General features: G+C 46.5%; 1 protein-coding gene across 1 annotated transcript in view; it reads left to right on the top strand.

Moving 5' to 3' along the window:
- Positions 1-15,978, top strand: part of LOC144689571 (uncharacterized) — a 318,797-nt gene that overhangs the window by 286,814 nt on the left and 16,005 nt on the right. Inside the window, exon 17 of the mRNA XM_078556753.1 lies at positions 11,227-11,367. Coding sequence (XP_078412879.1) covers positions 11,227-11,367 — 141 coding nt within the window. The remainder of the gene's footprint in view (positions 1-11,226; positions 11,368-15,978) is intronic.

Raw genomic sequence — 15,978 nt, 5'->3', positions numbered from 1 at the left:
TTTCTCTTTCCTTTGCTTCTAATTCAAGGTTTTTCAGTTCCTTTGCTTGTCCAAGTTCAAGCATCTTCATTTGTAACTGAAGTCTCACTACCTCCAGCTGTGACTCACTAATGTCAGGTAGCACTTCCAACTGTAGATGCTGTGCTATACCTTTAATTATATCTGCTTTCTTCACCCCTACAGGTAACCCTAATTTTAACTTATCTGCCAACTCTGTTAATGTATTCTTAGGTATGTTTTGTAACCCAATCAGAGTTATATCTTCTACTCCCAGACAAGTCTTAGCAATTGCCAAAGCCATCATGCCATCTCATCACTTATAAAAAACCTCACCAACTCCTGAATTCAAAGTGCTTCTCGTACTCGTAACCTTAAGATTCACCAATTCCAAATCAATCAAGGAATTACAAATATTATCCCACCAATTGTTGTGACACAGCAGTTGCTAAATGCTGAAGTTGTTTAACTCCCCGAGGGAAACTTGAACAACTGTCATAACCTATATTTTCAATTGGTATGTTTGAGATGCAGCTCTGAATTCAGGAATAAAACCACCAAGTGTCACGAGGTTTTATATAGAACTAAATTAAACATTTATTAATTACACAACAAATTAAACACATACACATGTCTACAAATTACTACCATAATACAAAACAAATGTAAACAAATCCCCAAAATTAATCACTCTCAGGTAAACCTTCACCAAGGCAACAATAACCCATAGACTTTAAACAAGCACCAGGCAAAGCACATTTGAACTTATGAATTCAAAATGAGGACCCTGCAATTTGGTTCCTTTGCAGACACAGTTGTAGGCTTAGTTGCTGGTTAGATCTTAAATGCCTCTGAATCACATACAAACTCCTTTCTGTTTATACCTAACTCCCCCTTTGAATGTAAATTTTCCATTGTATTACTAGGTTTTTAAAATTTTACCTCTCCTAACAATAATCCTTTCATTCCACCAATTTTATTAGTAATATAAACACATTACTTAGCGTCTCCTGGCTAGGGTCAAGATTTTACCCATTCTTTTGAATGGTTTATTCAACAAATGCAAATTGCATTTTACTTTTTAACTTCCTTACGTTTATCTAATTAACATCTCAAAACTACTATACATTAAAGCACCCAGACTTTCTGGCTTTATTCCAATTAAGACACACACATACACAGACCTAGACACACACACAGACACAGACCCTACTACAATTCCAGCTTAAAAAATAATTTCCAATAACATTATAGACATTGACATCTCTTCATGACAAGGGGCAATGGTTAGATTCTCTCTTGTTGGAGATGGTCATTGCCTGGCACTTATATGGTGCAAATGTTATTTGCCACTTGTCAGCCTAAGCCTGGATATTGTCCAGGTCTCGTTGCATTTGGACATGGACTGCTTCGGTACCTGAGGAGTAGTGAATGATGCTGAACATTGTGCAATCATCAATGAATGCCCCCACTTCTGGCCTTATGATGGAAGGAAGGTCATTGGTGAAGCAGCTGAAGATGGTTTTGGCCTAGGACACTAACTTAACGAGCTCCTGTTGTGATGTCCTGGAAGATGTCCTCCAACAACCATAACCATCTTTCATTGTGCTAGGTATGACTCCAACCAGTGGAGAGTTTTCCCCCTGATTCCCAATGACTCCAGCTTTGCTGGTGCTCCTTCATGCTACACTCTGATAAATGCTGCCTTGATGTCAAGGGTGGTCACTCTTACTTCACATCTTGAATCTCTTTTGTCCATGTTTGGACCAAGGCTGTAATGAGGTCAGGGTCTGAGTGGCCCTGGCGGAACCAATACCGAGCATCAGTGGGCAGATTATTGCTAAGCATGTGCTGCTTGATAGCATTGTTGATGACCACTTCCCATTACTCTACTGATGACGGAGAGTAGAATGATGGGGCAGTAATTGGCCAATTTGGAGTTGTCCTGCTTCTTCTGTACAGGACGTGCCTGGGCAATTTTCCACATTGCCAGGTAAATGCCACTATTGTAGCAGTACTGGAGCAACTTGGCGAGGGGCGTGGCAAGTTCTGGAGCACATTGCCAGAATGCTGTCAGGGCCCATAGCCTTTACAGTATCCAGTGCCTTCAGCCATCTCTTGATATCACATGGAGTGAATCGAATTGGCTGAAGACTGGCATCTGTGATGCTGGGGATTGCTGGAGGAGATCAAGATGGATCATCCACTCGCTACTTTTGACCGAAGGTTGTTGCGAATGCTTCAGCCTTATCTTTTACACTAATGTGCTGAGCTCCTCCATCATTGAGGATGAGTATATTTGTGTAGCTTCCTCGTCCAGTGAGTTGTTCGATTATCCATCACTCTTGACGACGCGATGTGGCTGACTGCAGGGCTCAGAACAGATCTGTGGGTTGTGGAAGCGCTTAGCTCTTCTTTTGCTTGCTGCTTATGGTGTTTGGCTTGCAAGTAGTCCTGTGTTGTAGCTTCACCAGGTTGACACCTCATTTTTAGTATGCCTGGTGCTGTTCCTGGCATGTCCTCCTGCACTCTCCATTGAGCCGGGATTGATCCTCTGGCTTCGTGGTAATGGTAGAGAAGGGGATATGCCAGGTCATGAGGTTACAGATTTTGGTTGAGTACAATTCTGCTGCTATTGATGGCCCACAGCACCCCATGGTTGCCCAGTCTTGAATTGCTAGATCTGTTCAAAATCTATTAGCATGGTGGGAGTGCCACACAACACAATGGAGGGTACCCTCAATGTGAAGGTGGGACTTCGTCTCCACAAGGTCTATGTGGTGGTCATTCCTACTGATACTGTCATGGACAGATGCAAGCGGCAGGCAGGTTGGTGAGGGTGAGGTCTAGAATGTTTTTCCCTCTTGTTTGTTCCCTCACTACCTGCTGCAGATCCAGTCTAGCAGCTATGTTCTTTAAGTCTCGGCCAGCTCAGTCAGTAGTGGTGCTACTGAGCCACTCTTGGTGATGAACATTGAAGTACCCCACCCAGAGCACATTCTGTACCCTTGCCACCCTCAGTGCTTCCTCTAAGTGGTGTTCAACATGGAGGAGCGCTTATTCATCAGCTGAGGGAGGGTGAGGGGGGTGCGCGGCACGTGATAACCAGCAGGAGATTTCCTTGCTCATGTTTGGCCTGATGCCATGAGACTTCATGAGGTCCAGAGTCAATGTTGAAGGCTCCCAGGGCAACTCCCTCCTGACTGTTTACCACTATGTCACCACTTCTGCTGGGTTTGTCCTGCCGGTGGGATGGTGATGGTAGTGTCTGGGACATTGCCTGTAAGGTATGATTCCATGAGTATGACTATGTCAGGCTGTTACTTGACTAGTTTTTGAGATAGCTCTCCCAATTTTGGCACAAGCCCCCAGATGTAAGTAAGGAGGACTTTGCAGGGTCAACAGGGTTTGCCGTTATTTCCGGTGCCTAGGTCGATATCGGATGGCCTGTCCAGCTTTCATTCCTTTAAGACTTTTTAGGAGTTTAATACAACTTAGTGGCTTGCTAGGCCATTTCAGAGGGCAGTTCAGAGTCAACCACATTGCTGTGAATCTGAAGTAGGCCAGATCAGGTGATGACGGCAGATTTCCTTCCCTAAAGGGCATTAATGAACCAGATGGGTTTTTAACGACAATTTACATTAGACTTTTACTTGCAGATTTTTACTGAATTTAATTTTCACCATCTGCTATGGTGGGATTCGAACCCTGGTCCCCAGAGCATTATCCTGGGACTCTGGATTACTAGTCCAGTGACAATACCAATATGCGTCCGCCTCCCCCCACATGTACATTCTATTGGAAAGAGTGAGGGTGGAATTGTCCCAGATTTGACTAAGTTCAGAGGGGCAGGAAAAAAGGATGTTTAACGGCATTTCGCACTGTATCGCCCCATTCCCGGCGCGTCCCGCTTCATTAACCTATAAACACGCTGGGTCACTGGCGGGGCAGCTTCTGATTCATCCGTCCCGCCGTCAGCTCAGGCCTTCAGGAAACCAGGTGCCATATTTAAAGGTAGCCCCTGCACAGAGCTAGCACTCTTCAAGGGACAGGAAATTGCTGGGAACTGATGATTGCCAAAGGGAGGAAACATGCTGCTTCTAAATTTAGCGACGCCTCCCTCAAATGCCTACTGGATGCAGTGGAGGCCCATGGCGAAGTCTTCTACCCCTGCTCTGGGTGAAAACCAGCAGGCAAGGTCACCAATCCAGCATCGGAGGCAGTGGTCAGCGCCAATGCCCTACAAAGGAGTACAGCCACCCAGTGCCAAAAGAGGATGAATGATATCCTCTGTTCCGTCAAAGCAAGTCACTTTTATGATCACCCTCAACTGACACACTCACACTCACAAACCCATCATACATCGATAGGGATCTCACTCACTGCCTGTTCAAGGGACTTCACTATCGAGGACACAAGTAATATCCTGGAAATAGCAGTAAATCAGGAAGTGGCAGGGAGGGAGGAACTCGGGAAAATTACAATCTCCAGGGAAGTGGTACTGAGCAAATTGTTGGGGCTGCGGGCTGACAAATCCCCAGGTCCGGATGGACTTCACCTTAAGGTCTTGAAAGAAGTGGCTAGTCAGATAGTTGATGCATTGGTTTTAATTTTCCAAAATTCCCTAGATTCAGGGAAGGTTCCATTAGACTGGAAAATAGCAAATATAACTCCTTTATTCAAAAAGGGAGGGAGACAGAAAGCAGGAAACTATAGGCCAGTTAGCCTAACATCTGTCATAGGGAAAATGTTGGAAGCTGTTATTAAAGATGTTATAGCAGGGCACTCAGAAAAATTCAAGGCAATCAGGCCGAGTCAACATGGTTTTGTAAAAGGGAAACCATGTTTAACCGATTTATTGGAGCGCTCTGAAGGAGTCACATGTGCTGTGGATAAAGGTGGATGGTGGATTTCCAGAAAGCATTTGATAAAGTGCCATGTCAAAGGTTATTGCAAAAATTAAAAGTTCATGGTGTAGGAGGTAACATATTGGCATGGATAGAAAATTGGCTAGCTATCAGGAAGCAAAGAGTTGGCATAAATGGGTCTTTTTCTGGTTGGCAAGATTTGACGAGTGGTGTGCCACGGGGATCAGTGCTGGGGCCTCAACGTTTTACAATTTCTATGCATGACTTGGATGAAGGGTCCGAAGGAATGGCGGCTATTTTTTTTTTTATTCATTCACAGAATGTGGGCTTTGCTGGCTGGGCCAGCATTTATTGCCCATCCCTAGTCGCCCTTGCAAAAGTGGTGGTGAGCTGCCTTCTTGAACCGCTGCAGTCCATGTGGTGTAGGTACACCCACAGTGCTGTTAGGAAGGGAGTTCCAGGATTTTGATCCAGCGACAGTGAAGGAATGGCGATTATATTTCCAAGTCAGGATGGTGACTGGCATGGAGAGGGATTTCCAGGTGGTGGTGTTCCCATGTATCTGCTGCCCTTGTCCTTCTAGATGGTAATGGTTGTGGGTTTAGAAGGTGCTGTTGAAGGAGCCTTGGTGAATTTCTAGAGTGCATCTTAGAGATGGTACACATTGCTGTTACTGTGTGTCGGTGGTGGAGGGAGTGAATGTTTGTGCATGTGGTGCCAATAAAGCGGGCTGCTTTGTCCTGGACGGTGTCAAGCTTCTTGAGCTGTGGGAGCTGCAAGTGGGGAGTATTCCATCACATTCCTGACTTGCGCCTTGTAGATGGTGGACAGGCTTTGCGGAGTCAGGAGGTGAGTTACTCATCGCACTATTCCTAGCTTCTGACCTGTTCTTGCAGCCACAATATTTATATGGCTAGTCCAGTTCAGTTTCTGGTCAATGATATTGATAGTGGGGGATTCAGTGATGGTAATTCCATTGAACACCAAGGGGCGATGGTTGGATTCTCTCTTGTTGGAGATGGTCAATGCCTGACACTCATATGGCGCAAATGTTACTTGCCACTTGTCAGCCCAGGCCTGGATATTGTCCAGCTCTTGCTGCATTTGGACATGGACTGCTTCAGTATCTAAGGAATAGTGCTGAACATTGTGCAATCATCAGTGAACATCCTCACTTCTGACCTTATGATGGAAGGAAGGTCATTGATGAAGCAGCTGAAGATGGTTGGGCCGAGCACACTATGCTGAAGAACTCCTGCAGTGATGTCCTGGAGCTGAGATGACTGACCTTCAACAACCACAGCCATCTTCCTTTATGCTAGGTATGACTCCAACCAGCAGAGAATTTTCCCCCTGATTCCCATTGACTCCAGCTTTGCTAGGGCTCCTCGATGCCGCACTCGGTTAAATGTGGCCTTGATGTCAAGGGCAGTCACTCTCACCTTACATCGTGTGTTCGGCTCTTTTGACTATGTTTGAACCAAGGCTGTAACGAGGTCAGGAGCTGAGTGGCCCTGGCGGAGCCCAAAATGGGTGTCAGTGAGCAGGTTATTGCTAAGCAAGTGCCACTTGATAGCCCAGTTGATGACCCCTTCCATTACTTTACTGATGATCGAGACTAGACTGATGGGGCGGTAATTGGCCTGGTTGGATTTGTCCTTTTTGTGTACAGGACATACCTGGTCAATTTTCCACATAGCGGGGTAGATACCAGTGTTGTAGCTGTCATGGAACAGCTTGGCTAGGGGCGCGGCAAGTCCTGGAGCACAAGTCTTCAGTACTATTGCCGGAATATTGTCAGGGTGCACAGACTTTGCAGTATCCAGTGCTTTCAGCCACTTCTTAATATCACGTGAAGTGAATCAAATTGGCTGAAGACTGGCATCTGTGATGCTGGGGTCCTCTGGAGGAGGCCGAGTTGGATCATCCACTCGGCACTTCTGGCTGAAGATTGTAGCAAATGCTTCAGCCTTATCTTTTGCACTGATGTACTGGGCTTCCCAATTGTTGGGGATGGGGGATATTTGTGGAGCCTCCTCCTCCAGTGAGTTGTTTAATTGTCCACCACCATTCACGACTGGATGCGGCAGGACTGCAGAGCTTAGATCTGATCCGTTGGTTGTGGGATCACTTAGCTCTGTCTATCACTTGCTGCTTATGCTGTTTGGCATGCAAGTAGCCCTGTGTTATAGCTTCACCAGGTTGATGGTGATGGTATAGTGGGGAATATGCCAGGCCATGAGGTTATAGTTCATGGTTGTATATAGTTCTGTTGGTGCTAATGGCCCACAGTGCCTCATGGTTGCCCAGTCTTGAGTTGTTAGATGTGTTCGAAATCCATCCCATATAGCTCGGTGGTAGTGCCACACAACATGATGGCGGGTATCCTCAGTGTGAAGGCGGGATCCCGTCTCCACAACGACTGTGTGGTGATCACTCCTACCAATACTGTCATGGACAGAGGCATCTGCGGCAGGCAGGTTGGTGAGGATGAGGTCAAGTATGTTTTTCCCCCTTGTTGGTTCCCTCACCACTTGCTGCAGACCCAGTCTAGCAGCTATGTCTTTTAGAACTCAGCCAGCTCAGTCAGTAGTGGTGCTACCACTCTTGGCAGTGAACATTGAAGTCCCCCACCCAGAGTACATTCTGCGCCCTTGCCACCCTCAGTGCTTGCTCTAAGTGGTGCTCAACATGGAGGAGCACTGATTCATCAGCTGAGGGAGGGCAGTATGTGGTAATCAGCAGGAGGTTTCTTTGCCCATATTTGACCTAATGCCATGAGACTTCCAGAGTCAATGTTGAGGACTGCCAAGGCAACTCTCTCCCGGGCATTGGTGTGACCGTATCTGGAGTATTATGTACAGTACTGGTCTCCTTATTTAAAGAAAGATGTAAACGTGTTAGAAGCAGTTCAGAGAAGGTTTAATTGACTAATACCAGGAATGGGTGGGTTGTCCTATGAGGAAAGGCTGGACGGGTTAGGCTTGTATCCGCTGGAATTTAGAAGAGTAAGGGGTGACTTAATTGAAACCTTTAAGATCCTGAGGGGTTTTGACAGGGTGGATGTGGAGAGGATGTTTCCTCTTGTGGGAGAATCTAGAACTAGGGGCCACTGCTTAAAAATAAGGGGTCGCTCATTTAAGACAGAGATGAGGAGAATTTTTTTCTCTAAGTGTTGAGATTCTTTGCAACTCTCTTCCTCAAAAGGCAGTGGAAGCAGAGTCTTTGAATGTTCTTAAGGCAGAACTAGATAGATTCTTGATTAACAAGTGGGTGAAAGGCTATCGGGGGTAGGCAGGAATGTGGGGTTGAGGTTACATTCAGCCATGATGTTATTGAATGGCGGAGCAGGCTCAAGGGGCCAAATGGCCTACTCCTGTTCCTATTTCTTATGTCTTTATGTTCTCCCTAGCACACCTGCCTCATGTAGACAATGCGATGGCCTCTTCGCAATCACTCTCACCTTCGAGGAGCTCGTTACCCTCATCCCTGTCGATGTCCTGCTCATTGGAGCTCCTCCATCTCCTCCTCAGTCCACTCCTCCCCCCCCCTCCCCCCCCCCCCCCCGTTGCAGTGCCAGGTTGTGAAGGGTGCAGCAGGTGACAACGATGCATGACACCCTCTGTGGCAGGGCTCATCCAGACCGGTTCACGCACCGGAACCTCATTTTCAACATCCTAATGGTTTGCTCCACCAAAGTACGAGTTGCAGCATGAGCTCATTGTACCTTCTCTCTGCTGCACTCTGAGACCGCCACACTGGCGTCATCAGCCACATCCTCTGCAGGTAGCCATTGTCCCTGAGGATCCAACCCTGCAGCCTCTTTGAACCCTGGAAGACGCCATGGATATGAGACCTACTGAAAACGTAGGAGTCATGGACACTCCTCCGGAATCGTGCGCAGACCTGTAGGATGGATTTGTGGTGGTCGCACAGCAGCTGCAGATTCAGCGTGTGGAAGCCCTTGCGGTTGATATAGTTGACAGCTTGTTGCCACAGAGATCAGAGTGCCATGTGAGTGTAGTTGATGGCACCCTGCCCCTGTGGAAAACTTAAGATCTGCACAAATCCCAGCACTCTTGCTCGCTGGCTTTCCTGATCTGTGCCTTCATGAATATGGCATCCATGACCTCCTGGATACACATGTGTGTGGAGGCTTGTGAGATCCTACAGAGGGCACCTGTGGAGCACTGCAAGGAGCCACAAGTGTAGGAATTGAGCACCACGGTCACTTTCAGCCACTGGCAGTGGATGCCATCCATGTCCTCGTGGTCCCAAATCCTGCAGCAGGTGGTAGATGTGACCGAGCAGCTCCCTGGACATGCATAGTCTTCAATAATAGTGGTTCTTGGTCACCTGCATGAATGACAAGTGCCGTTTGTAGACCTTGGGTCTAGCTAGGCGCTGACCTGCGACGGCTCACTGTAGCTCCTCAGTGGCATGTGCAGGAACCCCAGCCACTTATTCTTCTTGAGGGTGCTGCTCCTCCTTATGCTCAGCCAGGCATCTCCCTCCTTCTCTTCTCCTTCGTCTCTGCTCCCTGTAAGCCATGAGGCATACAGCTAGGTCACCAGGCTCCATGCTCCTGATGTACTCCTCCCGCAGGATGAAAGAGAGCGATGCGTGGGTTAGCATGGGTGTACTAAGAACCTCTCTTTGTTAAGTCTGAAGACTCCTTAATGCATGCCAGAGAGTGCTGGCCACCACTTGGTTGGTGTGCTGCATGGCTGCCCAAAACCCACCCACCTCTGCCCCACTCCACCAGTCGTCCAATTGTTCTGATTCCACTAAAACACTCATTAGTTTGCAGTCTGTGACCGAGGGCTGCAAAGTTCGGGAGCGTTTGGTGGTACTCTCATGCCTCTGTGTTGCTTGAGATGGCAGATAAGCTACAGGCCTGACTACAAGCATGTCGATGTAATATAAAAGCAAAATACTGCAGATGCTGGAAAGCTGAAAGAAAAACAGAAAATGCTGGAAAAACCCAGCAGGTCTGACAGCATCTGTGGAGAGAAAAACAGAGTTAACGTTTCCAGTCTGTATGACCCTTCTTCAGAGCATGTCAAATGTAGCTGCGCCTGAACTGTTTCAGCTGCGGAAGATTGCTCCCTTTATCCAAAGTTTCCCTAATGTGTGGCCACTTTCTTTCCCCCATTCCTCCCCACATGTGTTTGTGCACCACCACCAGACCATGATGTCTTGCTCACCCACCCCAACTTGCCCCAACCACAGTGCAGCTTTGCTATGGCACCGCACTGTCAATCAGCTAGGAAAAAGTGACTTGCCTGTGCCCTTGCCTGAATGCATGGCGCCTCTTCCTTGAAGTTGAATGGGCGACCCTCGCGAGCACTGCGCAACATTAATGTGCACTCACCTTCAAGTTACCCTGGAAGTTCAGCTCACCAGGTACATGTCTTTTAAATGATGTTGTGAAACACTGTCTGGATGATCCAATGTGGGGGAATGATTCCTGCGAGCAGAGCTTATAATTCAATGCAGAAGTATTAAAATGACGTTCCCGACATGCAGCGGCGGGAAACTCAGCCAGCCATTGACAGGCGATTGGACAATTGCAAACTGGTTTCATGACAGTCTGAAACCAATTTTTGTTCTTCCCGCCATATTGTCCACTCAAGCCCACCATTACACCCGACGCCAACGGGGCCAGAAAATTCCTGCCTGAGTCTGTTAAGCCAAATGGCTTTTATCTTATCCCATACTAATATTCTTATGTTATTCATTATAATATGTATTCTAATTAGCAGAATAAAAGTCTAATTGCTTTTTTATCAAGCCATCAGTTGGCATAAGTGTACAACCTGGTTATTTGGATTTTAGACCCAATTGTAGCCTAACCCATCCAGTTGGAGCGGATGGGGTTTGAATCGGATGCCCATTTTATACCCCTGCCATTGACTTCAATAGAACATAAAATTAGGCAAGGTGTATTACGGGTGTCTGACCTGAACCTGTTCAGTTTCCGCAAGAGGGTTAAGTTAAAATTGAGGCATTTGTTTTATAATGTTTGAATAACAAATGAGAGCTGATTGCTCAGTTATTTTTCTTAGCAGCAAAGAAATTCTTTGTTGATTAGTAATCTAAGTAAGTTTGTGGATCATTTAGCCTATACCAGCTGGTTATTGTGCAAAATTGTAAAAATTCAAATTGTGCTGTTTTTATGATTGTTCCTCATATCAAGTTTTAGTTTGAATAAGATTTATACAATTTTTGGTTATAAAAACACATCAACAAAAAGCACTTAGAATTTTTTACACTTTCATAATAATTGTGTCACAGATAAACAAAGTTGTAAGATGCACCTAATAATGTTGAGGTGACCATCTATCTTTTCTCTGCCCAGTTGGAACAGTTCTTGATAAACGGAAGCCGAATCATCACCTTTCGGAATGGCACAAGAAAGGAGGTCAGTGCAGATGGCCAATCTGTCACTATCACATTCTTCAATGGAGATGTGAAAACATTCATGCCAGATCAGAAAGTGGTATGTGCAAATGCTGTCTACCATAGTTATTGCAGGCCTCAGAAAAAAAGAAGCGAATTCAAATATTAAAAGCAACACTGTATAACTGCTTTTGAGATATCCTTAAAGAGGATATTTTCCAACCTATAATCTATTAATTTTGAGCTCCTTAAAAATCATGGGTGCAATTTTCCCATCCTTCTCACTGCAAGTTTCATGGTGGGCGGGAGCAGAGAATCCAGTGGCAGGCAAAAAGTTGGAAACCTGTCGGCATAAAAGTAGTTTGTGATTCTGCTTATGGCAGGTTAATGGCAGGTCAGTTATCCCACTGAGTAGTGGCGTGAACGCCATTATCATTCATTAACATCTCATGAACGTTTATTAAAACAGCTGCTCGCCAGAATCTCCTCACACCTTCCAATCTCATGTCACGCCAGCGGGAAATTACGTCGGCCTCAAACCTGTTTGAAAATGAGTGGCGTGCACAAGTCAGGACTTAGCTTTAGAGCCTTGCTCAACTTACAGACATCTGATGAGAGGAAGATGATGGAGGCCTATAGCTACTGGACCCTAGAGGAACTTGTGCACTTTGGTGGGTGTGGAGCCTCATCCACATGGCTCCTCTGCGAAGCAACTTTCGGAAGGTAGGAGGTCTCCAAGCTGCAGCTTCAGCTTCGCTGAGGCTTCAGACCATCTTCCGGGGACTTTGGCATGGGCTCAAGTGTTCCTCCAGGGACTTCAGCATGGGTTGAACATTCTTCCAGGGACTTTAGTTTTATGGGTGGGAGCCTCAAGCTGTGGGATTGAAGGCTGCAGAAGGTACTGAATGGGGGGGTGGGGCGGGGGTGGCGGGGTGGGGGCAGATGTCCAGGCAAACATGCTCACAGGAAGGGTTTGGTGGAGTCAACTTCTGACTCCTGGGGTGCGAACTCAGGGTGGGTGTAATAGGAGGGGATGGTTAAGGTAACAATGGGGTAGAGGGAGCCAGTAGGATGGGAGGGTGAGCCACGATGCCAGGAGAGGCGGCAAGGATTGTTAGTTGGGACATGGAGATAGACATGGACATGGAGTGGGGAGGAAGGGAGAGGTCAATATGAACAGGGATGGGTTGCTCTGGAAGGAAGAGAACATGCACGTTCACCTGCACTTCCTGGAAGGAGAAGGGTTTGGGCTGGAGGATGCTGGTGGGGAGGTCGAAGATCTTGCTAGGGGCATCAATGGTGATAGGGGAAAGGACATGGCTGACTGGGGGAGGGGAAATGGTGGAGGAGCTCATGAAGAAAGTCACTGAAATCATAGTTCTCAAATTGAAAGTGAACTGAGCCTCGTGTTGGATGGGCACAGGTGCTGCATGGGAGTTGGGTCAGTGCATGGGCGGAGATGCAGGACAGCTCAACTGGAAGGGGAATAGCCGCAGGCATTATTGAATATGCTAAGGACGAGTTAGATGAGTTTGATGGATGAAGGCACCGTGTGCGCAGGAGAGTGCTTACACGAAGCTCTGAGAGGCACTGCCACAGAACCTTCTCCTGGCAGATTTAGTCATGGGACTGGCTGCGTGCTGGAAAACTGCTAGGGATTGGGGGGTGGGGGCGGGCCTCGCAAAATCTTTAGAAGGACATCGAAAGAAAACAATAGACAATACGCATTGAAAGGGAATATCTTTGCAGATGTTCAGTTAGTGACAATTATTGACTTCACCCGTGCAAAAAGCTGTGATCAAAAATTTTTGATTTTTTTTAGGCCTTCCACTCCTTCTAGGTGCTATCCTGACATCCACAGCAGGGGTGGAGGCAACCTTAGGAGTTGTTTGCCCTCTTGCCTTCGATGACTTCAGCAGTTGTTCTCTCTGAGGGCTTCAAACACCGCTGTGTGATGTTCCCCTGCCTCATGCTGACTATCCACCATGAGTTGGGAGGCCGCTTCCAGAGGCTCGACAACTGACTCGGACTGAACGGGTGGCTGTTCTCTAGCAGTCCTCCCAATACCTGAGACCTGGCCTGACCCTGTCTCCGACTGCTGCAGGGACATGTCAGTGAAGTGTTCTCCAGAAAGTGAGCCTGAGCCTCATCAAGAGGTGTACCCCACTGAGGTGTGTGTCTATGCGCTGCTGGAGGGTGCAGGTGAGCACTGTGACTGCTCATCATCTTCCTCTTTGGATGCAGTCCGGGGGCTGGGAGTTCTGGTGGTGCTCCTTGTGGGCCTCAATCTGCTGGTGCCTATGAGATAGAGAATGGAGTTTTGATAGATGAGCATGAGGGATATAAGACTGCATGTCACTCACCGTGATTGTCAGGATGTGATGAACTCATGGAGGAGTGATCCATACTGGGTTGCTGAGACAATCCAATCTTCCCCACAGCAGCGATCCCTGTCCTTCCCAGCGACCTGGGCTGCAGCCTCCTCGAACTCTGTGAGGTCAATGATGTCAGCCATCCCCCCACCCCACCCTCTCCCCACTCCTGTCTGGGAACTTTCCCACTTGTGGGTCAGCTTGGCCTGGATGAAGACACAAGAAAGGCATGTGATGAGAAGGGATGGAGCATAGGTTAGCAAAGATTCATGCCCCCTGTGTGTGGTGAGCCCTCCCCACCAGGTTTGAGGATGGAGTGCGCAGCATGATAGGTGGGCTGGTGATGATGTAAAAGGTTCCTTTAGTCCATCAGTGCTGATATGTATCCCCTGGTAAAGGTTGTGTGAGATCCCTGAAGAGAGTAGCCATTTGAGCACATGATGCAATGATAAGAGTTTGATGTTAGAGGGAGTTGAAGGATGACTTATCCGAGCGGAGTGGATGAGATCATTCATCTTCTTCCTGCACTGAATCTCATTCTGGGTGAGCCTGGTAGCCGCATTGACCTCCTTGGCGACGCCAGTGGAGCACATCCCTATGCGCCCGCACTCCTCTGATCAAGGCCTGGAAGCTGTCGTGTCTGAAGCAGAGTGAAGCCTTCTTGTTGTGCGTGGAAGACATCTGTAAGGCAACCTGGAGACAGGTTGGTTGGAGAGAATGAGATGTATATGTTCGACTGGTATTTAAATATGGCACCTGGACCTTTGATCCCACCAGCTGATGGCGGGATGGATGAATATCAGGCCATTCGGCCTGATACTCGCCTGTGTATAATTAATAAGCTTCCAAGCACAGAATCAGGAGTGAGTTCCTGCCATTCGGAGAAGCGGGGTGGGTTCTGCTGAAAGCACCCACCAACGCACTTAGACTATTATATGCTGAGAAACATAAGAAAGAAGCCAATGGTTTGATATTTACTGTAGGTCTTGTGAGTTTTGGAAACATGGGATGGAATTTTCCATTTATGAGACAATGTTTTTGCAATTTAAAAAGTATAAAATGTACGGCTATTATACCCTGATCTTTATGTTGAATCCCATTCCTGACTATATTGGAGGAATCTCAATGATCCCAGAATCTTGCAACACATACATTGGAATTAGGACCTTTGGGGTTAATTTTGATTTCTACGACAATGTAAAATTGGTGATACTGATTCAGAAGCCTGTTTCTGATTTCCTGATTTTTATTTCCGTCCGCTTCAATTTACTTTTCACGGCTGTACTAGCATATGAGGATGAAAACTAATCATGCAAATCTATCTTGAGAATTCTATCACACACATGTAGCAGTTTCTAATCCTCTGAGTGGCCTCAGTGCCAGGTAGGAACAGATAGTTTCTGGGAGAAGAACAGTCCGCTTTCTTTGGGGCAGTATTATTTTCACGAATTCTGTGCTTGAAAATGTGGTCACAATTTTTCCATGGCCTTGGTCATTGGTTTCCCTTCTGAATATATCTCAACCAGTCACTACTCAAAAATATAAAGGTCTTGTCAACTCTGATTAGATTCTTCAGTGGAGACTTGGGATGAGGGGAATTTAAGAGTCCTTGCCATGGAGTCTTATTTGATGTGAGTGCTGATTAGAAATCAAGCAGCAGGTCATTCCACCCAATTTTCAGGCCTCCCACTTGCATGTTCATTATGTTTAATGACATGTGTGAGGAGCAGCATCTTGCAGAATGTATCTTGTAGCATGATTCCCCAATAATGCAACTTAATAAATGTGAAAAATAATTCTGCTCATTCCAGACAAAAAACACCATCTACATGCTGGTCTTTTGCCATTTTTCAGATATTTCCATAAGGCCTTTGGCCAATGAGGGATAATTTTGGCAAAATGTGTGACCTTTTGCTCATTGGGAGTGCTTATCTGGAATTGAATAATGAACTTAAAATTATGGGGAGTGTATGAGTGCATTCCACAGACGGGGGTGGGCGGTGTGGGAGCGGTGGTGGACGGCAGAGCTCTATACCAAGCAATACTTAACTTCATACTATTATCCCTATAGAAGAAAACCAGTAGAAGAAGGAAGTTCAATGGATATGCTCTACTTAGATTTCCAGAAATCTTTTAATAAAGTTGCACATGGGTGGTTATTGGAACTAAATTAGAGGTCATGGAATTATTTGGAAATAGCATAATGGACTGGAAGTTATTGAAAACATAAAATAGTTGTTAACAAGAAAGGTGCAGATTGTTCTCGTGGTAAATGGCGTTTCCCAGGTTTCAATGCTGCGTCCTTTACTGTTCATTATTTTTATTAATGAACTAGACAA

The sequence above is a fragment of the Cetorhinus maximus genome, chromosome 14 (assembly GCF_964194155.1).
Source record: "Cetorhinus maximus chromosome 14, sCetMax3.hap1.1, whole genome shotgun sequence".
Classification (NCBI taxonomy): domain Eukaryota; kingdom Metazoa; phylum Chordata; class Chondrichthyes; order Lamniformes; family Cetorhinidae; genus Cetorhinus; species Cetorhinus maximus.
The sequence above is the reverse complement of the archived record's forward strand: the minus strand, read 5'-3'. Positions and strand labels throughout refer to the sequence as shown.